We start from the raw sequence: 27,000 nt of genomic DNA, 5'->3' as shown, positions 1-27,000 counted from the left end.
GAGTAGTCACCATGTCTTGTGCAGCTCAAGTCTCCAAAATAAACAATTGTGTGAACACATGCATTGTCCTGAAGGTTCACTTGCCAAAAACATTTCTAATTTACTCAAAGTAGAGAGGTTATCTGGCTTGATGCTGGACTCAAAACCATTTCTAGCCAATGAACAGTCATGGTTAAAATCCTTAACTCAGGGACCCTTTAACCATAGGAGACAAATATTTAAATGTACCGCAGGTTGTTTATTTTCAATGCAAAAAATTGCCTTCCTCCTAAGTTAAGTAATGAGCTCTATGAGAAAGAGTCTGTGAGCTGAATGCTGTGTGATCTTCCCTTGAATCCACCTCAGTGTGCCAGCCAGAGATAAAACAGCAATGTCAGGGACACTGATCATTGCACCAGGAGGTGAAAATAGCATTTGGTATCACCACCTGAAATGGCATCATCACCTCCTGGCACAGCACTCATAATGCTGTTTCTCATAAGCATCTGGGCCAATTAAAAGTTTTATAGTGTCATGAACAGCAGGCTACACTGTAATGGAGACCAGAAGGCACAAAGGGATTCTGCAGAGCCCATGAGGATTAAAAACTTTGTATCTATGCAGTACATGACTCCTAATTATACTTGTTAAATCGAGGGTATCATGTGTAGGAGTAATCTATATCTGGAATGCCTCCTTCTCTATAGCCACGGTTGGTACCATAACCAGAACTGGTCATGTTATTGGGTGGCTTATATAGACCTGTGCCATTGGAGGGGAAGATAGTGTGTATAATGTAATCCTCTCGTACTGGTTTGGGTTCAAGGGGCTGCCTTGCTGCCATTGGCATCATCTGAAATCCAGGACCTCTAATCTCTAAAATAGTATTGTCTTTCTTGGTGCCTGACTCAATGTAGTCATCATAGTGTTTGCTCTTGCGAGAACTACTGTGACTGTAGTGGTCTCTTGAGGCGAGCCGTCCTGCACGGTGCCCGTACCAGCAGAAAATTGCAATGATAAGAGTGAGGGAAACTACTGCAGTAGCACCTCCGATAATTCCAGCAAGTGGAAGAGAGCTCATTTGATCAGAGCTCTGGTCCTCACTTTCATCATTAGGCTGGTTGGAATTGGATGTTTCAGTCCTGGCACAAACTGGAACCTCATTCGATTCTGTGTCACCCCCAGGCAAACTACTTCTACTTCCACTGTTAGACACTAGAGGCACCATGCATATGATATAGCTGGAAGAAGGCTGTAGGGAGGTAAGAAGATACTCACGCCGAACACCTCTAACCAAGGTCTCTGTGATGGACCCCATGGCAGAGCTGGTTCCTAGACGAAGCCAACTTAATCGAAAGGAGGAAGAGGTTTGTGCCACGCTCCAAGTAACCTGAATGCTGTCACTGGATATAGGTTTCACATTCAGGGCCAGGTTCTTTCCCACACCACTGCTGCTTAATGTGTAGTCCAACCCTGTTTCTGGGAGACCCAGGCCTGGCCGCTTGGACCTGAGAGTAAACAGGGACCCTTGAGGGGGAGAGAGAGTGGTAGAACCCATCACTCCCACCACTCCTCCACTCACTTTGTTACCACCAACCCCTGCACCTACTCCTCCACCGCCAGCAGCAGCCAACTCACATTCATCCATCTGATTTGTGAGGTCTCTAAGTGCCATGTCTCGGACTCGCTCTGGTGTCTGGCAGATAAAGCCTCTCACTGTAATTGTGTTTCTCTTTGCCTCCAGCCAGTCATGGAGCCAGCGCAAGTTGCACCCGCAATGCCAAGGATTGCCTCGCACAAGTAGCTGCCCTAGGCTCTCTAAATCCCTGAACAAACCTCTGGGAAGTGTAGTCAGGTTGTTTCCAGACAGATCTAAGCACTGTAGTCGTTGCATCCCATCAAGTGAACCCCGAGGCATGTGTATAAGGGCATTATCCTGAAGGGAGAGTCTCTGCAGGTGGGCACTGGGCAGGTTAAGAGGGGGTGTTTGAAGAGAATTACGCACCAGGGAGAGTTCTGTTAAGTTTGACAGGCGTGAAAATGTATCATCAGCTATACGTTGATTAGCTAAAAGATTACCATCCAAGACCAGGCGGCGTAAAGAGGACAAACCACGGAAGGCATGAGTGGGAATTGTGGAGATTCGGTTGTCGTCTAAACGGAGCTCTTCAAGCGAGGCAGGAAGACCAGATGGGATGCTGGAAAGGTGGTTTCTGGAAAGGAAGAGTAGACGTAGTCGTGGGTTGTCCACAAAGGCCTGGTCCTCAATACTCACCGTAGAAACAGAGTTGTCATCCAGATGCAACTTTTCAAGGAGCGGAAGTCTAGCAAGTGCAGCCCGTGGCAATACTCTAATGTTGTTGTCCTGGAGGTGAAGCTCCCGTAAAAAAGGTGGTAAATGCATTGGAAAGTCATCCAGCTCGTTATCATAGAGATATATAACACGGACCATAGTGTGATGCTCCAAGGACTTGGGAAGCCCTGCATTATCAATTTGATTGTTCTGAAGATAAAGAACAGATGCAGATGGCGGTAGTGGTGGGATTGCGCTCAGTCCACGGTCATTGCAGTAAATAAAGTCTTCATCACAGCGACATACAGAAGGGCAAACTATGTCACCTTCACCATCCAACCCTTGCGTAGAAGCTGCAGCAGTCTCCAATAGCTCAGCCAATAGTGTGAGGCACAACAGCAGTAAGAAGAGCAAGTCTCGAACCTCCCCAATACCCTTAGGAGCCATCATGCAACTCTCCTGCAGGTGCTTCTCACCTCCACTCTCCTTTTAAAGCACAATGCAATGGTTATTTACGGAAGATGGACTCCAATTCTGAGGATTCTATGGTTTTCTTTCACCCTGGAGATAGATAAAAGAGAGAGGAATACAAGCTCAAGTTAATACCTTGCACAGATCTTTCTGATGTTCCACTTAAAGTCAATGAAATGGAAACATCATCTTCATGGCAGCACAGGTTAATTAAATCACATCCAATTGCTTAGTCATGCTTAGTTTCTAAGCCATTTTGCGCAGTCACAGTTTAATTCAACTGTTGTCCTCATCGATCTGTATGTCATGGACAGTATAAGATTCACTCATCACGATGGAACAGTAGGGTACAATGGGCTAAAGCCCCCCTGGGTTAAAAGGCACTTTTGATTTTATTTTCTCCTAAAACACTAAAGAGCAACAAATCACTTTACACTGCAAAATATTCCTGATCCATGAGATCATTCCGTGCAGTGTCTGAAGTTTGATTTTGAGGTAATTTGATCTAATTTTTAATCACTTTTAAAATTTTGCAAGTTTATGTGCTAATGAGAATCCCTGAAATTATCACATTTATTTTTAGAAAAAATACCTTTTTATAATTTTTTTAAAAGTTTTGTTCAAGGTGAATAAATAAAAAGTTTTTTAATAACTGAATATATTTGTTATAATTTTTTTTTAAAGTGGGCTAACATTGACTGATCCAATTACAATGGATATTAATTTGTTTATAGAATACTTGAGATATTATGAAATGCCCAATGTAATTGAAATGAAAAGAAAATGGTTAACCCTTTTCTGAAGTGGTTATTTTGAATAAGTATTATCTTAATTAATTACCCAAAAACGCATCTTTTTGTTTCAAAAGTATTTGCCAAAGTTGACAAATGTTGCCCTATAACTATTAAACTATTGTCCCTTTATTTACACTATATCACTTTAATCCCCCTGGGGGCCTTTTAGCCCAAGGGTGGGGTAAAAGACTTCCTCGCTACCTTTAAAAAAAATTAATTTTAATCAAAACAACCTTTTGTGGGGCCTGGGTAGCTCAGCAAGTGTTGATGCTGACTACCACCCCTGGAGTCACAAGTTCGAATCCAGGGTGTGCTGAGTGACTCCAGCCAGGTCTCCTAAGCAACCAAATTGGCCCGGCTGCTAGGGATGGTAGAGTCACATGGGGTAACCTCCTCATGGTCACGATTAGTGGTTCTCGCTCTCAATGGGGCGTGTGGTAAGTTGTGCGTGGATCGTGGAGAGTAGCATGAGCCTCCACATGCGGAATCTCTGTGGTGTCATGCACAACGAGCCACGTGATAAGATGCGCGGACTGACTGTCTCAAAAGCGGAGGCAACTGAGACTTGTCCTCCGCCACCCGGATTGAGGTGAGTAACCGTGCCACTACGAGGACCTACTAAGTAGTAGGAATTGGGCATGCCAAAATGGGAGAAAAGGGGATAAAAAAAAAATTTAAAAAAAACAACCTTCCATTATTATTTTAAAACAAAGTATGTTTTTCCATCAATATTCTATAAAAATATATAATTTTTTCAATTTTGATACACTTTTTGACCAGAAAAAAGCACATTTTCCTTTAGGTGAGTCTTTGTACCCTATAAAAAACAAAAACATATTGGACTGAAAATAATTTTGCTAATTCCAGTCCATCCCAATGACAATTATGGATTATTAGTACAGCATAAATGTAACATTATAAAACACAAACTTTTCTATTAGAAGGTATTCAATGAAACTTTTTTGTGAATAAATCAGAAATCAATTATAAATTAAATACACACCAGTTCTGTCTACAAATAACACTAAAGTCTCATATGGTGTGTGTGTTTTGTGGTATGATCTTTATTTTTAATACCACTGTCCCAGGTTCAATACCTACCTGCATGTAGATATTATTATTTTTATAAACCAAGCAAAATTGTAACTCTATGTCAGTGAATGAACTATTCCAGGAATGCACAATGGCTTGCGCCCTCCTATTTCAGGAACGCGGGCACAGTGGCTTGAATTTCATTTTGTGATATTGCGGCCATTACAGAAAGATGTCAGGAACAACTTCAGGCACCTTTCAGGTATCTGTGTTCCCAAACTTTTTGTAAGCTAAATCCCCTATGGTTTAAATTATTAGTACTGAAGTTTCATACTAATGATAAGGCGTTTGTTCAAATTCATAACCCTTATATGAGCAATCAGTATGAGCAATAGGAATAGTGATGCTTGCCTTAGCAAACACCTCTTATTAACTTTTTGTTTTTATTATTATTATTTTGGCATTGTCATTCCTATCGTAATCTCACTACCACTTGTAATTCTACTATGAACCCCTAGGCAGTGTAATATGTTATAATACATAAATATGTAAGTTACGCAATTACTGTTCGGAAGTAACAAGTACAGTATCTTTTTAAAGTATTGTTAATTTCTGAATTTGTAACATAATAAGTCACTTTTTCTTCTACTTTTATTAGAGAGTACTTTTAAAAGTTCTGTAGTGTTCCAAACACCATCTCTTGAGGTTCACAAACTTTAATTTTGGAAACGTAATACTCTAGAATATACACATATGTATATACGATCATATACACATACTGCATGTGGATTATATGTGCTGCCAGGTAAGGCTTAAAGTAAAAAGAGCCTGAACCATGTAGGCTTGAAAGATTATTTGTTATTGTTTAGCTGTGTGGTGTTTTCTTAAAACACTTGCTTAATCCACACAATCACAATCCCATATGCTCACTAATCCCGCCCACTCTCTCCACATATCAGTCTGTCTCCTTCTCTCTCTCTATCCCTTCATCTCTGTACTATGTGAAGTGACCCAAATATCCTAAACTGGTCCGCAGGCTCTTTTAACCAGATGTTCTGTCTTGAACACAACACAATCGTGTGCAAACAGACATGTAAAGACATTGCAGAGTAAACATAATTCCACATTCACATGTGCATCAAAAATTTAGAAGAATTACATTTTTGAAATAATTAAATATATGCAATCTACATGTTGTACATACGTATTATGCTAGGGGTTAAATTGGTCCAAAATGATCTGGAGCAGTGTTCTGCCACCTTCGATTCAGAGAAGAAAAGTAATCATTGACAGTTTGTTTGTCAGTCCATTCCATTTTGTATGTATTTGCTCTAATCTAGGTTTTGTTTGATTCAGTACACACTTTTCTGCTCCTTTTAGCAAGCATTAACCTCTTGTCAGTGGTGGATCCTTGCATGGTCGACATACCCAGATAGCAAACCGACATAGTAGAATCGATGTCTCTCACGGCATCGAAACAACGTTCATCTCCAATGTTGATTCCGCATCTTTTTGCTCATTGAAGTCACGTTAAATCTACGTTGTTCACGCCACTGAAAACAAACATAAAATCACTCTAATTGGTTTGCTTACCTCACATTGAAACAACATAGATTTCAGTTGGGTGAAACAATGTTATACAATCAACATATTTTCTACTTTTGTTTTTAAAATCCCAAATATTTAAAAATGAATAAATCAGCCTATATATATATTCTTTATTAAACACACAGCACATTCAGATAATCTTGTTTTATTTATACAAAATATACATTTAAATATACAAAATTCTTTGGAGTTAACTTTTTCTACAGTATATGAATCTTAAAACTTAACAGCCAATTATAGAAAAAAATGCCTTCACACTGTTGCATTCACAAATGGATGTATAATAACAAATTACAGACTAGTTTAAAGGCAATCGGTTTACATGCTTTTTTTAAGTAAGGTTAACTAATTTGATTTTACAGTGTGAGTAAACATACCGATAAATACAGATCTAAACCAAAATCAACTAAGCTTCTGTACAGCGTTCCTCCTACTCAGCTGTAATCAGTGCTGCTCTTCCGTGTGTGTCGCAAGTGCATCAGTTCTCAAGTGAACATGTCAATGTGATTACATCACATGCGCATACTGCTGCTGACCTGAAGCAATGATTTAGAGTTAAAAAGTATTTAAATATTGATCTTTTTCGCATCAAAAGCAATCGTGTCACTTTAGAAGACATTAATTTTACTGCTGGAGTCGTATGGATGACGTTTATGCTGACTGTCTATGATGATTTTTCCACTTGCATTATAAGAACCTACTGAGCTAAAATATTTTACTATTTTTCTTCAAATGTGTTCTGCAGAAGAAAGAAAGTCATACACATCTGGGATGGCATGAGTGTAAGTAAATGATGAGAGAATTTACATTTTTGGGTGAACTAACCCTTTATTATTGCTCCTTCGCAATAAATTAACCATGGTTAATTTACATGTTTGCTACAATTAAACCATAGTTAATTTATTGCGAAGGAGCAATAATAAAGGGTTAGTTTGCCCAAAAAATTTAAATACTCTCATCATTTACTCACCCTTATGTCATCCCAGATGTGTATGTTTTTCCTTTATCTGCAGATCACAAATGAAGATTTTTAGAAGAATATCTCAGCTCTGTTGGTCCATACAATGCAAGTGAATGCTGACCAAAACTTTGAAGCTCCAAAAAGCATTCCAATCAGTTTTGGGTGCGAATACACCAAAATATAATCAGCAGCCAGATTTCAGGTTCGATTACACTTTATAGCACCATCTAGCACTCTGTGCATGCGTCAAGCACTGGTGAGTGTAATCAAGCTAGAAATCATTATCGTGCCTAGAGACTACAATGACAAGATGTACAGTGAAAAAGGAGTTACATTTTGGTCTGTTCTCACCCAAAACAGACTGGATCACTTCAGAAGACATTGACTAAAATACTGGAGTCAAATGGATTACTTTTATACTGCCTTTATCTGCTTTTTGGAGCTTCAAAGATCTGGTCACCATTCACTTGCACTGTATGGACCTACAGAGCTGAGATAATCTTATGAAAAAATGTGTCTGTGTTCTGCAAAAGAAAGAAAGTCATACACATCTGGGATGGCATGAGGGTGAGAAAATTATGAGATAATTTTTATTTTCGGGTGAAATATCCCTTTAATGTAAGGGATTATCTGCAACTGGATCACGTTCTTTGCTCTTGCAAGTTATATTGCATACATTGCATATAGAGTTATATTGCACACATCTAATTTTAAAGAGAACTTGCAAGTAGACAGCCATCCATATAAATGCAGAAAAAAGTCTTGTGTGATGTAGGTAGGACTGGAATAGACATCTGTCCAAGGCCAACATCTGTAAGTTCTAGGTCTTCAACTGGGGCTCACAGAAAAACAGATGACCTGCAAAAACAATGTAATTCAAATATTGCCGTATGACCCACTTCAGTATCAAATCTTATCTTGTCACAGGAGTATTCCCAATACTATAACAACTCTTATGATGACTTTAAAACCCTATAAAGGTTTTTGTATCCTGGGTGATACAGCATTGAGAGGGTGAAGCTAGGAGCAGTGAGTAAGTTGGCCACATTTCTGTGAAAATTATTGAAAATAGAGTCCCTGCAAATACTGAGGTCATGTGACTTTGTATTAAAACTCAGGCATCAATTCACAATCTTAATTTAAAGTAACATGGCAGCATTGTGAGAAGTCCACTGACCTCATGGCAAATGTTCCTACCTTTTACATGTACAATACTCAAAAATTATACTACTGTCTTCTGTTATTTGAGCCTCTTTGGGGTGGATTTACTGCAAAGGCAATCCCTCAAAAAAAAAAAAAAAAAAAAAAAAAAAATTGCAGCTAAAAAGTTTCAACAAAGCAACAAATGTTATTGTCTAAAAACTATTACCTTCTGAAGCATGAAGCAAATGAAACAGAGGTAAGCACTGGACGTCTCTCTGAAATAGAAAAATACGTACAAGTGACATTATTAAGCAGTATTATTAACAGTCCTACCACTAAACATAACCATAAAATCATCATATTTAATCCTTTAGATAAAACACAAAAGACACCAACTGTTTCCCAGCACTATTATAGGTACCGCAGATGCCAGTGTATTTAAATGTATGTTATATTGTTGTGAGACATACAATTATAATATTATAAAGATAACTTTAGACGTCTACCTTTGCCATGCTCTGTGAACATTAGTGCAGAAAATGCCACAAGGTTTGTTCCTAAAATTAAAACAGTCTTTGAGAAAGTAATGACAATTTTAACATTTATTCACCTTGTGTATTATTGACTCAGTATGGTGCACGTGGCACAACTGCGGGCTCGAGTTAAAGTTTAGAAAATCTTAGTGAAATTGATCATGTTGAAGTTGACCATCTACAACAACTAAAATGAGTCCAACATATGGAATTATCTAAATTTACCTCAGTTACTGGCTCACGGAAAACTGGGCAGTGCGCAAATAGGACATTTAATTACAAAATTAAAATCAGTGTTTAAAACACTGAGGTATAAAACAATTCAAATCTAAAGTGATATTCAATGATAGACTGACCAAACATTGTGTAAAATGATGAATAAAAGTACATTTATGCTTACCTTTTTCTAGCGACGCATCCACTGACGGTTGGCCCGGTGTAGATTCAAAACCAAGTTTCAACATAGAACAAATGTTAAGATTTCAACCAAATGGGTCGGCGATACATGTTGATGAATCAACCTCATTCCGACATTGAATATATATTCTATTTTCGACCTAACAACATTCTGATGTACTGACCAAATAGTGAATGTTGATTCCTACCCTAAACTGATCCCGAACTAAAAATAGATGTTGAATCAACATCTCCTTGCTATCTGGATAGTCACTAGCCTAGAGCATTAATGTTCTCCAGAGCAGCAGGGGGCACACTCCCGCACACAGCTTTCAGATGCCATCACCTCTATTGCTCATCTGCAGCCCGCTCTTAGTGAAATCAGCCGTGATGGGAGAAAGGTGCCTCAGGTTGTTCCTGGAAGCATACTCAGCCTTACAGGTGCCATATGTTTAGGATTAGGGTGAGGTCGGGTTAGGGTATCTGCTCCCTGCCAGGAACAAACCAAGGCCCCTTTGTACAATAGGCATTGGGAACCCTTGTCCAGCAGACTGATCTTACAGTAAATTCGGAAACAGTAGGTTGACTTTTCTTGAGCTAAATTTGGTCTGTGCTTACTGAAATTCAAAACACTGCCAAAACAGGAAGTGTTTTTTTTTTTTTTTTTATTATGTTAGGGCACATGTGAACTCCAGTTTCTGGATGAAATGTCCAAGAGTGGCACCAAAAGTGAGTTATAAATCAAGATGTTTTTACTTTTAAAGGATGCAAAACAGTGAAGAGGAATTAATATTTTATTAACCCCAACCCTAAACCTAACTGTCAGTGGAGTAAAAATGTATTCTTAGAGAAAATTATACCTCTGAATCGCGCTCATCAATGATTACCCCAACACGATTAGTTCCTGTTTTCAGCACAGCCAAGAACCACGTGATTGATGCAACTTGCTTCTGGTTGCGCCACAGGAGAAGGTAAACACACTGCAACCAAATGCAAATATGTCTGATGGGAGATGGTGCTTGTTAGTAACTCTGCATAATGGGGCAGATGTCATGGTACTGGAACATTCGGAAGCAACATTCCGATTTCCTGTGTGATTGTGTAGGTTCCAGAGTATTAAAAACATTTTTGCATTACGACATTGGGATATATTTATGTATGTGTGTGTGCTTTGCACATGCAGGTTATAGACCAACACATCTAATAGATAAGGGGACGGATTATAACATGTGCATAAATTCATCCCACCATGTATGAATGAGATGTAGTATCTGTGTGTATGTGTAAAGGCGAGTGAGGATTGTGGCATAGTCACAAGGGGACTAGTACAAATGGGGCTGTCCAGACATGCCGTCGCCTCAGGGTTTATTCCCCTCTCTCCTCTCCAATATTGCTGCCAGTGGGAGGGCAGGACAAAACTATATCAATTTACATCCAGGGACTCTGGGACAGGCCAGAAGAATGACAGAGTGACTGCATATGCATTGCGTCAATATCTGCCCCTAAAACTCCATCTTCTAATGCCCAGTGTCACATGCTAGTGTGAAGTACAACTGAATTTTATAAGAAAAGACCAGTGTACTAGACCGCCTTTTATATTTTATGACAAAAACTAATAATGGTGTACAGGAGCAGATAAAATATAAATAAAAAATAAAAAAAAATAGAAAATGCTTATGTTAGTGCCATTTTACTGTAAGATTATTTTTGACATGTTTAAGATTTCATACTTTCAAATATTTCGAATAGAATAATATATTAAAAACATATAATATAAATGTCTGGATCACGTTAATATTTTTTAATTTGATACTTTGTAAGAAATTGTTTATTTGAATCATTTAGAATATTTGAACATTCTGATTTTAAATTATAAAATGGATAGGTCAAGGCCGTGTGAAAAGTCATTGTAAAATAGCTCATATGTACACACCTGTAACCACACATTAAATTCTGTATTAATGCATCAAGTTGTTACTTGGCAACTTCAAACATGCCTAGAGTAAGTTACTTAACTAGAGTATATTTGTATAAGAACCTTTTATTGTAATAATTGCTATTAATAGATGTCATTATTTAATGAACATCAATGTCTTTTAACATATTGCCCTGGCTACCATAAGCCATGGCCTTCACTTTGGTACAATCATTACTGGCCTCTGGTGACTTATTGCTTTAATAGACTTCTCCATTCATAAGATGTATTATTATGTTATATGATCAATAATCTTTGAATAGTGTAGAAGGCGGCAATGAGACAGCTGTGACAGATTATGAATAAGCTTGCTTATGTGTAAACAGTTGAAGTTTGTATTTTTGCTTTTTGACAAATGGGCAGTAAACACTGTTACACTGCAAATTTATGGCTTCACGCGTCAACTGTTATGGTCCCTGTGGAAATGGTGGTGTAGAAAGCAAGGATTTGACCGTCATTACATTTTATCTGTCAGGCAGTGCACTGCTGTAAATATTTTGGGAATTGGATGCAGGCGAGAGAGATGGGCATGTTGATGGACAACTATAAGAAACTGAGAAAACAGAGTGATCTAAGGTTGAATTAAACAGAGAGAGAGAGAGAGTGAGATCGAGAGACAGAGGTGAGAACTATTAAATTGGATTGATGTTTTGGGGATAAAAGATGTCTCTTGATCCAAGTTCCACCAAGGATTTCAAAAAGTGTTAAAAGATTTTCCTAATCCAACCATCCATCCATCCATCAATCCACTAAAGCAGGCAGTCAGCTAAATACCAATTCATACACTAACTACCTAACCATCCATAAATTCATGTTACAACAGCCTGCGAAGAGCCTATGAAGTAAACCCAAGTAGGTCTATAATCCCAGGACACTACTGATTTGCATTCCCATTCAGCTCAATGGCAGTTGCTTGGCTGGCACATACAAGACTGGAAGTACATTTTTGCTCATGGGCACTCAGTTTTGGCCCAATTCTTTCATCTGGGGCCTGTTGTATAAATGTTGCATACGCAGAAAAATATGGGCATTGAAATGTGCGTAAGCATTTCCCATGTACACATCATAATTTAGAAAAACTAACTCGCTGTAAATATGTGTGCCCTGACCGCACACTCGTTTACGCACTGGTTTATTGGTGTGTGTGAATTGGCGACTCCAACTGGAAAAGTAATGAAATCAACAGACTGAGTATAAACTCTGCTTTTCATTTAATACAACACATTTATAATAAAAAGTATGAAATTAAGCACTAGATTCAGAAGTAATATTTATCCAGCCAAAATAAGGCTATATTAATTTTATGTAACCAACTGGAAAGGCATTAAAATATAAGCTGTAAAAAGGAAATATTGTACATGTGTGCGCTTGTGTTCTATTACATAAATCACGTCCTGAGGTAAAAGACGGAATTCGAATAAAGATTAACGGTTATGTGCATTTGAGTCTGACTGACAGAATGGCCTGTTTAAACTGACAGTTTAATGACAGACACTGCCAGACACATTCAGTAGTCCGACGGATCATTGCAAAGAGTATTGGTCAGCTGTCTGGATAGTTCTTATCAGAAACACGCTACTGTACAGCCGCTAGGTTTGCACGGTAGACCGGTGCTATGGTAGTATCGCAATATTAAAGCTTCTAAATACTGGCGTGCCACAGTAGTTTTTAAATGGTAGTACTGTTAATACAGTAGTACTGTAAGTTATGTTGTATGTGCGGTAGTAAATATAATTTTCGCTAAAACCTTCATTTGATCAGACCTAAGTCTGCAATAACATTAAAAATGTAGTCTTTTCGAGTAGCGTCCCTTTCACGCAGTGCCCTTTAAGAGCACAAAATGCTGTTTAGAATTTGCCCCTTACATGGTATTGTTTATATTTCAATGAGTTGTTTTCCCATGCTTCAAACATACACGTCTCAATCCCAGTGTGTTCATTTGGCCGTCATGTCTCCTAATGGATAATATGGATTTAAATAAAACTTTGGAGAGTGAGAAGCGTTTTTAAAAAACACAATTCACGTATAGAGATTTGGAATTATTTTGTGTTTTGCCTGATGAGACCGGGAAAACCCATCTGCCATGAATGTAGGGCTGCTCGATTATGGCAAACATCATAATCACGATTATTTTGGTCAATACTGAGATCATGATTATGTAACATGATTACTCATTGACTTTGGAAATATCATGCATTTATTTAACTTTTCTTTTTTTTTAATTGTCTTTTTAACAGTGGATTTCCTTGAACTTGAAATGTAAACTGCACTGGGTAGGGGAGGAGGCTATTGTTCTTTGATAATTAATTTATATTACGTATGGTAGTCAAATAAAGGAAAGCCTCCACCGCCATCATTTACAGCAGGGGTGCTCACACTTCTATGGAATGAGATCTACTTTTTCATCATGTTATTGCAGCAAGATCTACCATGTACAATAAAGGCTATGCATTATCACAATACCAAAATTTCAGTAGTCGGTAGTGAAATTTGACGATTCTCAATACCAGCTCAATACCACAACAAATAATAACACTAACTAATATGTTAATTATGGAAGAATGGTTTCAAGTTCTTAAGTAATTTTTCAAGACTAGTAAACAGTCAGTAATAAAATAACAATAAAAAACAGCAATCAATAGAAATCGATGAAAAATAATAGAACAAAAAATACCAATTAAGAAAATTCAGTGCTTTTTTTAAAAGCTTTAAAAGTTTTTAACAGCAGTAGGATATCAAGTATTCAAGTAAACATTCAGAATGAAATATAAAACTACTACTGGTCTTTACTGTATGATTATAATACATTAATACTTTTTAAAGCTACTAAAGTTACTCAGTCAAGAGTAGTGAGTGTTTTCTTGTTTTCTTGTTATGGTTGTTTGATTATTACAATGACACGCTAGACAGCAGCAGGTCTATTAACTTACATTTATACTTACAAGTCAGACATTTTAACACAATTCCGCTTTTTCTCCGCTGTTTACGTTCACTTTAGACATAACTCATTGTGTTTACATGAATGCCTCATCAAGAAAGGCATTTTGGCAGAATTATGAAATTGATTTGACCATTTAGGTGCGCATTAGCATGAGCATTTTCCGATGTTCCACACACACACATACGCCACCTGTCAATCAAACAGGGCACAGCTGTTACTCGATCGCTAGCGAATTATAAAATTACATGCTCTGGATTATTTTCAACAGCAGAGTAAGAATATGAACTTTCTAATAAGTGACACAGGCTATCACAAATATAGCCAGTTATTTTTTGTTATTGATGTTTTAATCAGTCTGCTTGTCCGGTCGAGCAAGTAAAATTCTCTTTCACTTTTGCAGTCACATGAAGAATACATCTTAGTCAGTCACAGGCGATCCACACTCCAATCCAGAAGGGGCTGTGCGCGGTAATGCAAAGCTGTTTGCTAACCGCCACAACAGGAAAAAGAGGAGAAGAAGAAGAGACCAGCTATGCACCAACTCAAAACGTCTCGGTTACTGTCGTAACCTCTGTTCCCTGATGGAGGGAACGAGACATTGTGTCAATGTAGTGATACTAGGGGTCGCTCTTGAGAGCCCCGATCACCTCAGATCGTTGAGAAAAGGCCAGTGAGAATTGGTGAGTGGAATTTGCATGCCATTCCCCCAGACATACAGGTATAAAAGGGAGCTGGAATGCAGGATTCATTCAGGTTTTGTGCTGAGGAGCCGAGACATGATACTGGCCATTTCAACGGCTAGTACAGCGTTGTGGCAAGAGGGACACAACGTCTCGTTCCCTCCATCAGGGAACGGAGGTTACGACAGTAACCGAAACATTCCCCTTCTGTCACTTACTCGACATTGTGTCGATGAAGTGACACTAGGTGTCCCTATGGAAAAACGCCACAACAGCTGAACCGTGTTACGTGAACTGCCAATGCAGGTGCAAGCAAACTGCTGCGTGCGTAATAGCAGGTGCATCAGACTGCACGTAACCTCCCCCAACGCCCCAAAAGACGTCATGTAGTTCCCCACATCCCTGAGGGGGGGAAGCGATGTAACTAGCATGGGAGCAGGCCGTGCCAGCTGTGGCCTTTTCTCTCTATGTTTTCTCTCCACAGAGTATTAGATTCAGCTGGGGCCATCTAACGCTATCATACGCATTGAGGAAGGTGTTCTTTTCCTTTCCTATTCTATCAGGGGGAAAAGACCCTGCGGAGACCACATCCTGCCCAAAAGGGGAGGTCAACATGTGGCAATATGACACATGGGCTCAGCAACCGCACATGGAAGAGGCACAGTGGTAGGTCTCACCATGAAAAAAGAAGGGGGTAACTCTACAAACACAGCGACCAGAGGCAGAAGAGCTCTGCCCAAGGGAGTCGTGGGTCTGCCGACAGGGAGACTGTACCGCGGAATATACATCACAGGGTTTACTAGAGTAATCGGCACCTGTGGAGCATCTATCCCAGTACAGGGCATATTAGACCCCGTAGTGGGGCTGGCTGCAAACTCCTCTGCCGATTTCACAAACCATAGGGCTAGGGAGGAAGGACATCCAGGGTCCACGACTTTGTGAACTCGACTAGGGGGGAAAAGCGCAAGTTTTCGCCTCAGGGGTGGGGAAAGGCGCTATACGCAAGCGATACACCCGGCCAGCTGTTCCGTATTACTGAACTCTACCTGTTCGTACCTGAAAGAACACGGGATGAAACCGGCTCAACCCGGAGATTGTAAAATCTCGCGAAAGTATTGGGTGTTGCCCAGCCCACTGCTCTGCAGATGTCTGCTAGAGAGGTGCCATTGGCCAGTGCCCATGAGAATGCCACACTCCTAGTAGAGTGTGCTCGAACCCGCAAGGAGGCGGGCACGGCCTGTGTCTGGTAGGCCAATGCAATGGCATCCACGATCCAGTGGGCAAGCCTCTGTTTGGAGATGACATTCCCTTTCCGCTGTCCACCAAAGCAGACAAAGAGCTGCTCAGAGTGTCTAAAGCTCTGCGTGCAATCCAAGTAGGTGTGCAAAGCATGCACCGGACACAGCAATGACAGGGCTGGGTCTGCCTCCTCCTGGGGCAGCACTTGCAGGTTCACTACCTGATCCCTGAAGGGGGTCGTGGGAACCTTGGGCACATAGCCTGGTCGGGGTCTCAGGATCACGTGAGAATCTGCTGGACCAAACTCCAGGCAAGTGTCGCTGACAGAGAACGCTTGCAGGTCTCCCACCCTCTTGATGAATGTGAGTGCAATCAGGAGGGCCGTCTTTAAGGAGAGGGCTTTCAGCTCAACTGACTCTAGTGGCTCAAATGGGGCTCTCCAAAGGCCCAGGAGGACCACGGTGATATCCCATGAGGGGAAGAGGCATGGCCTGGGAGGATTAAGCCTCCGGGCACCTTTGAGGAACCTGATGATCAGGTTATGCTGTCCAAGGGACAGAAATGAGAGCACTGACCCGACTGCGCATCTCTGGGGATCTTCGGCTCGGGAAGAACACCAATTCGTAAATAAGCGCCACTTTAGGGCATAAAGCTGCCTGGTAGAGGGAGCACTGGCTTGAGTGATCGTGTCTAAGGCTGCTGGTGGTAGACCACTTAGACCTTCCGTGTCCCATCCAGGGGCCAGACATGGAGATTCCAGAGGTCTGGGTGCGGATGCCAGAGGGTGCCCCGTCCCTGAGAAAGAAGGTCCTTCCTCAGGGGAATCCACCAGGGAGGTGCTGTCACGAGGAGCGTGAGGTCCGAGAACCAAGTCTGAGTGGGCCAGTATGGGGCCACGAGGGTGACTTGTTCCTCGTCCTCCCTGACCTTGTACAGGGTCTGTGCAAAAAAAAAAATGCGTATTTGCGCAGCCTCCGGGGCCAGCTGTGTGCCAGCACGTCTGTCCCGAGGGAGGCTCCCATCAGAATGGGCAGTGGGAGGATTCCCGGGAAGCAAACAGGTCTACCTGTGCTTTGCCGGATCGACTCCAAATCAGCTGGACCACCTGGGGGTGGAGTCTCCACTCTCCGCTGAGTGTTGCCTGCCGCAACAGCGTGTTTGCTGTGGCGTTGAGGCCGCCCGGGATCTGAGCGACCTCAGCCGCTGCTGACTCCAGAGGAGGAGATGGCAGGCGAGTTGCGACATGCGACGAGAGCGTACGGCGCCTTGCCGATTTATATATGCTGAACGCCGTTGAACCGGGGCGGGCGCCTGGTGAACTGAATTGCATAGTCGAGTCGGATGGTCCTGGCCAGCCACCGCGACGGATTTTAAAGTGTTAGCCATGCATCCAAGCTCCGGGCGAGGGGCACTAAGGGGACGATCATGTCTGATGTACCTGGGGGTGGGGCCTCGCAGCGGGGGAAGCAGGCAACGCCACGTCGAGGAGCGTTGCTTCAACCCAAGGTGGCTGCGCTGAGGGGGACATCAAATCACTTACCTTGCTTTGCATACCTGGCATAGGGCACGTTAGCGACTGAGGAGGAGTGCCTCTTGGGCCGTCCTCGAGACTTGTCACAACTGGCTGGCCGTAGGTGTGGCGCATGCTCGGTGTCTGGCGGCCGTGACAACGGCAGCCATGAACACTGATTATGTGACTCAAGGAGTGAGGAAACTGGTCTTTTTTTGACAATTTGAGTACCGCAACCCGTTTGGGGTGCAGCGAACAAAAAAGAAAAGGAAACAAAGGATTTACCTCCCGGCCCTCCAGCAGGGGATGGAGTGGTCTGGATACCATCTCCGTAGTGGACATCTTGCTCCCTGGGTCGTACATCTCAGGGGCGCTTAGGAGCTTTCCAGGTCCTCGTGCCGGCCCGAGAGATGGGGGGCGTCAGCTTCCTGCGGGGGGGCTCTACGCTTGGGCCGAGAGCTAGGCTCGGGCTGAGGCGGAGCCGCCTGGGCTTTCGCCGCCGCTGGGGGACGCCCTTGGCGAGCAGACGGGGTGCGGGATCTTGAGCCATGCTGGGGCAAGATGTTCTGGATGGCCTCCGTCTGCTTCTTCACCGCCGAGAACTGCTGGGCGAAGTCCTCAACAGTGTCGCCGAAAAGTCCAATCTGGGAGATGGGCGGGTTGAGAAAGCATGCTTTGTCTGCGTCCCTCATCTCGACCAGATTCAGCCACAGGTGGTGCTCCTGGACCACCAATGTGGACATCACCTGCCTGAGTGCTCAAGCCGTGACCTTCGTCGCCCGGAGGGTGAGGTTGGTCGCCGAACGCAGCTCATGCAGCACATCGGGATCAGGACTAACAACGTGCAGTTTTTTTAGTGCCTTGGCCTGGTGTACCTGCAGGAGGGCCATGGCATTCAGGGCAGAGGCAGCCTGTCTAGCAGTACTGTAGGCTTTGGCTGCCAGAGACGACGTTGTCCTACAGGCTCTGGAGGGGAGCGCCGGACGATCCTGCCAGGTGGCGCCATTTTGCGGGCACAGGTGCATCGCAACCGCCTGATCCACCTGAGGGACCTCCGTGTACCCGTGGACCACCCCGCCGTCGAGGGTAGAGAGAGTGGATGAACCCGGAAGTCTGTTTCAGGCAGCGAAAGGTGCCCATCATGACCTTGTGAGTTCGTCATGCATCTCCGGGAAGAAAGGAACCGGGGGGGGGCCCCGAACCCAGGAACCAATCATCAAGCCGCGAGCACTCAGGGGAGGCTGGAGAGTTCCAGTCCAACCTGATACTCGCGGCGGCCCAGGCAAGCATGGCGGTCAGCTGTGCATTGGCCTCAGACTGGGCGGGCAAACCCGAAGGTGGCAGCCGAGTCGAGTCCTCGGCATCCGACATCGCCAGTGCACTCTCCGATGCAGCAGTCGAAGACTCATCCTGCTCACGGGCCCCGAAAGAGGCATCAAGCCGGCCATGAGGCGGGCTGGTCTCATTTCAGAACCAGACGGGAGCAAACAAGCGTGCTGGGGAACGGGAGGTCCGCGGGGAATTACCCGGCGATACCATGCCCATTGAACTCCCCAAATCGCCTCCAGTGCCAGCCGGGCCGGCCTCACACCCGTGGGTAAAAGGCACAGCGCAGGGGGGTGGCTAGAGTGGCTTTCCCTCGGAAGAAGGAAACCACGACCGCAACGTTGCCATGGTCATATCCTCGCAATGAGAACATGAACCATCAACAAATGCTGCCTCAGTGTGATCACTGCCCAGACACGTGAGGCAGCTCCCGTGGCCATCGGAGGCGGAGAGATAATGACAGCATCCAGGAATCACACAAAGACGGAAAGGCATCTTTAAAAAGACGTTCAACGTCAATGTGTGTGCTCTAATAGAGAAAATATACTCTTTAGCAGGAATATACACTCTTTTAGCACCCAGGGACAAACGATTCTTAAGAGGTGAATGGAACAGCAGTAGTATTCAGCTCGCTGATAGTACAACCGCTCGGCTCCGAAGAAAAAATCTGAATGAATCCTGCATTCCAGCTCCCTTTTATACCCGTATGTCCGGGGGAGTGGCATGCAAATTCCACTCTGCAATTCTCATTGGCCTTTTCTCAAAGATCTGAGGTGATCAGGGCTCTCAAGAGCGACCCCTAGTGTCACTACATCAACACAACATTGAGTGAGTGACAGAAGAGGAACAAGAATGGCTTCTTTTAATGCACAAGTTTTATTTTTCATTCTATTTATTTTGTACTTTTATAACACAAGAGATGCTTTTTCAGTTTTGTAGCTGATTGTGACCAAATACCTTTTGTATTTTATCAACCCCACAAAAAAATATGGGCTATGCAAGAGTGCATGCTGTTTACTGCTTAGTGCTTAATACACTAAAGGAGGCTGTCATTGTACATCTTGGCACAGCATTTGGACATTACCATATAAATATGCTATTTCTAATAAAGTAAAATAAATAACTTACAAAATTATTCATAGATTTTATCCTGCAAATGCAGCCATTAGTAGATATATTCATACTGTTTGTGATAAATGTACTTTTTGTAACATCATTTGAAGATATTGAACATTTATTTTTTTATTGCCCTTTTTCTATTTCTTTTTGGACTGACTTTAAAATAGATATGATAAAAAAAAATAAATAAAGCAAAACTCTTAATTTAGAACCTTATGACATTTTACTTTGTTTTCAAAACCCATATTTTTTTCTGAAAAACAAAATTACATTATTAATCTTTTAATTATTTTGGCAAAGTTTTATATTCATAAGACAAAAATAACTCAAAAGAAACCCTCATATATTACCTTTTGTAATACTGATCTCACAATATACTTTGAAACCCTTTCAAACATGAGATCACAAAACAAAAATCTTATAAAAACACAAAAAATGTTAAAGCTTTTCAAATTCATGTAACTGCCCTAATATTATATAGCACTTTTTTATCCCAGTATTTTTTTGTGTTCAAAATGTTCATTTTATGTTTTAGTTGTTGTTGTTATTCTCTGTTTCACATACTCTGAACTGTACCACAATGCCTTATGTTTGCCTTGTACTTTTTGCATTGTACTTGTCTGTAATTGAACTAAATCAAAAAAAAAAAACTAAAAAAAAAAAAAAAAAACTAAAGGAGGCTGTACTATACCAACTACCTCAGGGAATACTAAATGCCACTAGGTGGAACAAACTGTAATTTGCCCTACTGTCTGTTCAAAATAAACGAAAAGAAACCTAGCATTTGGGATTTGTTGTTTTTCCTGTTGTACTGAACTCGTATTGAACCGTGACCCCAAAACTGAGGTACGTACCAAACCGTGACTTCTGTGTACCGTTACACCCCTAATATATATATATATATATATATATATATATATATATATATATATATATATATATATATATATATATATTTTTTTTTTTTTTTTTTTTAATTAATTAATTAATTTATTTATTTTTTATTTTTTTACATCAAATTAAGAATGTATTAGGTAACAAGTTAGTCCATTTGAGCATTCTACCCATTCATCCATCAGTTATTTTTACCACTTCCAGAGCAACAAGTGGAATGGCTAGTTTCTAAGAACCACCTTTGCTATGACAAACTGTGTTAAGAAATAACACACTATCATGTGTTATCCTGACCCTGAAATGCAATGATTACCCCGTTTGTGGTAATGAAAAGGCAGTGGCTATTTGCATTAAATAGCGATAGATGCTGTTTGCACTCCTAATTAAATACTAACATACAGGTTAGGGGCATCACTGCAGTGTGTTTATTGTGTTTATTTAGAGTACCACAGACACCCTACACCAACCCCTACCCACAAACCTAACCCTTACCTTACCTTACAAAAATTAACCACGATTTTACTACAGTAACCATAGTATCACGTATTTTGTAGTAAAAACAAATTTATCACAAAATTATACATGGTTACTATATTAACACTATATTACTGTAGTAACACCATGGTTAAATGACCAAAGTTTTAGCCATGCAACTAGATGTGGCGCAAGCTGATAGGTTGTTTGATTTGTTATCAGGTAGCCAATCGGCTCGCTCACATGTGACATGTTAAGCCAAACGGCTCGCATGGCATAAGCTGACTGCCTTACTTGTTATCAGGTAGCCAATCTTTTGCATCTCTCTTTTTGTTTTTTATTTAAATTGCTCAGCTTTGCAGTCAAGCTGGTTTCTCTGCAGGGTGCTACAAGAGCTTTTTTTTCTCTCTGACAACCCCCTCCACTCCAGTTTCCACCTGCCTAGATCTGCTACACAGGGATTGTGTATGACTATTTGTGCAACCGCATGTAACACATGCATGATGCAGCATGTCTTGCATTTTGTCTCATTGTGCAGCAGCAGCATGTCCACAAGCTATCTCAGTATGTATGTTTTTCTAGCAGTTGCAAGTATCTGTACTTTCTCTGCAGCAGCGTAGCAGATCTAGTATGCAAAGACAAATATCCTGTCAATATGTCACTCACATTCACATGATAAATCTTTCAGAGTTGGCATGATTGAACCATAAAAATAACTGTTCGAGTTCTGTCTTCATACACTTATAGCATTGGATTTGTTCTGAAACCACTTTGAATTATGTTCCACAGGATACTAATTAAAAGATATTAATTTGAAATGCAATAGAGGTATGTTTTTGTTTCATTTATATTGACACATTGTTTTTCTTAATTGTGAAGGTTAAAATAAGCTTAAAATACTGATGTAATGGACTTGGTTTTGGGACTGATTTGGTCCTGTTTGGACTCAATTGGTTAAAGACTCGGACTTGACTTACTAAGTGAGTCAGCTTGTGATAAAATCACTAACGCAAGGCCTGGCTAATTATTTTTATGAAATGGCAGCAACACCAATACAATAAAATCTGCCTATATTCAATAAATAATTTCATTTTATTGTAATAAAAATCACAAAAAAAACAGTTGTTTCACCAAATAATATAGTTAATTTTTCGAACTATACACTTTATGGCTGCCAAGCAATTTGTAACTTCATTTTTCTAGGCCATTTTTGCAATTACTTTTAATTAGCTGGTGTTTACTAAGGTGATTTTTAGTGTATGAAGTCCGTTCCTCTCAAGTTCACACAGGTGTCATAGCAGAGAACACTCTCTGGAAAAAAGCTGTACATTTTAAGTTACAAGGGCCATCATTGGGGTGGTAACCCTCAAGGGGACATGTTTTGTACCTCTACTTAGAGTTTTAACTGAGAAAACAGAGTGATCTAAGGTTGATTTAAATGGAGAGAGAGATAGATTGGGCGACAGAGGTAACTGATTTTTTTTAACTATCAATTTCCACTTTCAATTTCACATTCTTTTGTTTTTGCCGATTTGCATTCACCACCTACTCGGCAGGGAGGAAAATTAATAGTAAAATCCGTTTCTCACCCACACCTATCATATCACTTTTGAAGACATTGATATAACCACTGAAGTCTTATGGATTACTTTTATGCTGCCTTTATGTGCTTTTTGGAGCTTAAAAAAATTGGTCACCATTCACTTGAATTGTGAGGACGTACAGAGCTGAAATATTCTAATAAAATTATTCTTTTGTGTACAGCAGAAGTAAGAAAGTCATGCATATCTGGGATGGCATGAGGGTGAGTAAATGATTAATTTTTATTTTTGGGTGAACTATCCCTTTAACATCACAAAAATGACACACTTCATCTTTAAAAAGACAGTGCAGCTGTAACCGGTGTATTTTCTCTGATGAGACACACACATGCCAAAAATTCTGAAAGGATCAGAGAGAAAGAGAAATAACAGTTCCCATATTCTCCTTGTGTCCACACTCTGTTGACTACATTTTACTGACAATCAAGATTTCAGATTAGTATCTCTCCCCAGCCCTCCCCCTCTCTGAGAGTGATGTTAAGTACATAGTCGGGATCCCTGTTGGCCACTAAAGAAATCTTTCCACCATCAAAACCTGTTGCCATTGAATTCATTTGGCTCAATTTCTGTCCCCACAGAATCTCTGATTAAAAATAAATCCTGAAAGCATTATCGTTGAGGCTGTGCTCGCCTTCACAGTCAAATGGCAAGGGAGGGAACAAAGAGGCCACACAGCTATGTGAGCAAAACCGAGGGAGGAAAGAATATTAAAATGTTGAATAAATGAATATGAAATAAAGCCTCGACCCTCTCTGTGTTCATTTCAGTGTTTTTTTTTTCCACATTTATTTTAAATTAGGGCTGTCAATGGATTAAAATTTTTAATCGAATGAAGTATACATGATCTGCCAATTAATTAATCAAATTAATCGGATATCAATATTTGCAGAGAAAGGCTCTACATTAAAAATAATAAAATGTATAATGATTAAAATTATTATAATTACAGTTGTGCTCAAAAGTTTGCATACCCTTGGAGAATTGGTAATATATGTACCATTTTTAAAGAAAACATGAGTGAGCAGGCAAAACACATTTATTTTATTTCTTATGGGATTCATATTCAACTGTAGGTTATAACAGAATGGCACAATCATAAAACAAAACATGGCAACAAAGAAAAAAATGAAATGACTCCTGTTCAAAAGTCTGCATACCCTTAGTTCTTAATACTGTGTATTGCCCCCTTTAGCATCAATGACAGTGTGCAGTCTTTGGTAATAGTTGTCTATGAGGCCACAAATTCTTGCAGGTGGTATAGCTGCCCATTCGTCTTGGCAAAATGCCTCCAGGTCATGCAAAGTCTTTGGTCGTCTTGCAAGAACCGCACGTTTGAGATCTCCCCAGAGTGGCTCGATGATATTAAGGTCAGGAGACTGTGATGGCCACTCCAGAACCTTCACCTTTTTCTGCTGTAATCACTGGAGGGTCAACTTGGCCTTGTGCTTAGGGTCATTGTCATGCTGGAAAGTCCAAGAGCGTCCCATGCGCAGCTTTCATGCAGAAGAATACAAATTGTCTGCCAGTATTTTCTGATAATATGCTGCATTCATTTTGCCATCAATTTTCACAAGATTCCCCGTGCCTTTAGAGCTCCCCCCACCAAAACATCAGTGAGCCAACACCATGCTTCACAGTGGGGATGGTATTCTTTTCACTATAGGCCTTGTTGACCCCTCTCCAAATATAGCGCTTATGGTTGTGACCATAAAGCTCTATTTTGGTCTCGTCACTCCAAATTACAGTGTGCCAGAAGCTGTGAGGTGTGTCAAGGTGTTGTCGGGCATTTTGTAACTGGGCTTTTTTGTGGCATTGGCGCAGTAAAGGCTTCTTTCTGGCAACTCGACCATGCAGCTCATTTTTGTTCAAGTATTGTCGTATTGAAACAACCACACTGTCTTTTTCCAGAGCAGCCTGTATTTCTCCTGAGGTTACCTGTGGGTTTTTCTTTGTATCCCGAACAGTTCTTCTGGCAGTTTTGGCTGAAATCTTTCTTGGTCTACCTGACCTTGGCTTGGTATCAAGAGATCCCTGAATTTTCCACTTCTTAATAAGTGATTGAACAGTACTGACTGGCATTTTCAAGGCTTTGTATATCTTTTTATATCCTATTCCATCTATATTTGCAATTCTATTTAAACAACTGAGTTGCAGTCACAATTTCAAAAGTTCACACCTTCAAAGTTAAAAAATACGGGTCAGCCCCTCCAGTATAGCCATCCCGGGGTGGGAGGATTGGATATATATATAACATATACAGTTGTAAGTCAGGAGTTTACATACTCCTTAGCCAAATACATTTAAACGTAGTTTTTCACAATTCCTAACATTTAATCATCGAAAACATTCCCCGTCTTGGATCAGTTAGGATCACTACTTTATTTTAAGAATGTGAAATGTCAGAATAATAGTAGAGTATATTTTCAGCTTTTATTTCTTTCATCACATTCCCAGTGGGTCAGAAGTTTACATACACTTTGTTAGTATTTGGTATCATTGCCTTTAAATTGTTTAATTTGGGTCAAACATTTTGTGTAGCCTTCCACAAGCTTCTCACAATAAGTTGCTGGAATTTTGGCCCATTCCTCCAGACAGAACTGGTGTAACTGGGACAGGTTTGTAGACCTCCTTGCTCGCACATGCTTTTTCAGTTCTGCCCACAAATTTTCTATCGGACTGAGATCAGGGCTTTGTGATGGCCACTCCAATAAGTTGACTTTGTAGTTCTTAAGCCATTTTGCCACAACTTTGAAGGTATGCTTGGGATCACTGTCCATTTGGAAGGCCCATTTGCGACTGAGCTTTAACTTCCTGGCTGATGTCTTGAGATGTTGCTTCAGTATATCCACATAATTTTCCTTCCTCATGATGCCATCTATTTTGTGAAGTGCACCAGTCCCTCCTGCATCAAAGCACCCCCACAACATGATGCTGCCAACCCCATGCTTCACGGTTGGGATGGTGTTCTTCGGCTTGCAAGCCTCACCCTCCAAACATAACGATGGTCATTATGGCCAAACAGTTACATTTTTGTTTCATCAAACCAGAGGACATTTTTCCAAAAGATCTTTGTCCCCATGTGCACTTGCAAACTATAGTCTGGCTTTTTTATGGCAGTTTTGGTGCAGTGGCTTCTTTCTTGCTGAGCAGCCTTTTAGGTTATGTCTATTTAGGACTCATTTTACTGTGGATATAGATACTTGTCTACCTGTTTCCTCCGGCATCCTCACAATGTCCTTTGCTGTTGTTCTCGGATTGATTTGCACTTTTTGCACCAAACTACATTAATCTCTAGGAGACAGAATGCATCTGCTTCCTGAGCGGGATGATGGCTGCTTGGTCCCATGGGTTTATACTTGTGCACTGTTGTTTGTACAGATGAATGTAGTACCTTCAGGTGTTTGTAAATTGTGCCCAAGTATGAACCAAACTTGTGGAGGTCCACAATTTTTTTCTGAGGTCTTGGCTGTATTAGTTTGATATTCACATGATGTTAAGAGGCACTGAGTTTGAAGATAGGCCTTAAAATAGGGCCTGGTACACCTCCAATTCAGTACACCTCCTATCGGAAGCTAACTGTCTAAAGGCTTGACATAATTTTCTGGAATTTTCTAAGCTGCTTAAAGGTATAGTTAACTTAGTGTATGTAAATTTCTGACCCACTGGAATTGTGATTTAGTCAATTAAAAGTGAAACTATCTGTCTGTAAACAATTGTTGGAAAAATGTAATCTGTTGAGTGGTCAAAAAATTAGTTTTAATGACTTCAACCTAAGCGTATCTAAACTTCTGACTTCAACTGTATTATATAGATTATATAGGCCTATCATATAGAAGCAGTAGCATCTCAGGCTCATTATTTCTGGTGGGGCACAAACTATCACCTAAATATGAGACAAATCATATCCCGTATTGATTAGGAATGCATAATTTGATATTTAAAAACATGAATCCCATATTTTATGGAACGAGCGGCAACCCTAGTGACACTATTAAAATATAACACAGTAACCATTTAATAACAGCATAGAG

At 40.9% G+C, this 27,000-nt stretch overlaps 1 protein-coding gene across 1 annotated transcript; it reads right to left on the bottom strand.

Annotated features, from left to right (window-relative positions):
• Window positions 1-268: 268 nt before the first annotated feature.
• LOC127431113 (leucine-rich repeat transmembrane protein FLRT1-like) lies at window positions 269-2,722 on the bottom strand. Its single transcript, XM_051681382.1, has one exon. It carries the CDS (start codon window positions 2,720-2,722, stop codon window positions 641-643), a length of 2,082 nt encoding a protein of 693 aa, XP_051537342.1. The 3' UTR covers window positions 269-640.
• Between the last annotated feature and the right edge of the window lie 24,278 nt (window positions 2,723-27,000).

Source organism: Myxocyprinus asiaticus, chromosome 3 (genome assembly GCF_019703515.2).
Source record: "Myxocyprinus asiaticus isolate MX2 ecotype Aquarium Trade chromosome 3, UBuf_Myxa_2, whole genome shotgun sequence".
NCBI classification, from domain to species: domain Eukaryota; kingdom Metazoa; phylum Chordata; class Actinopteri; order Cypriniformes; family Catostomidae; genus Myxocyprinus; species Myxocyprinus asiaticus.
This window is presented reverse-complemented; position numbering and strand designations above follow the sequence as displayed.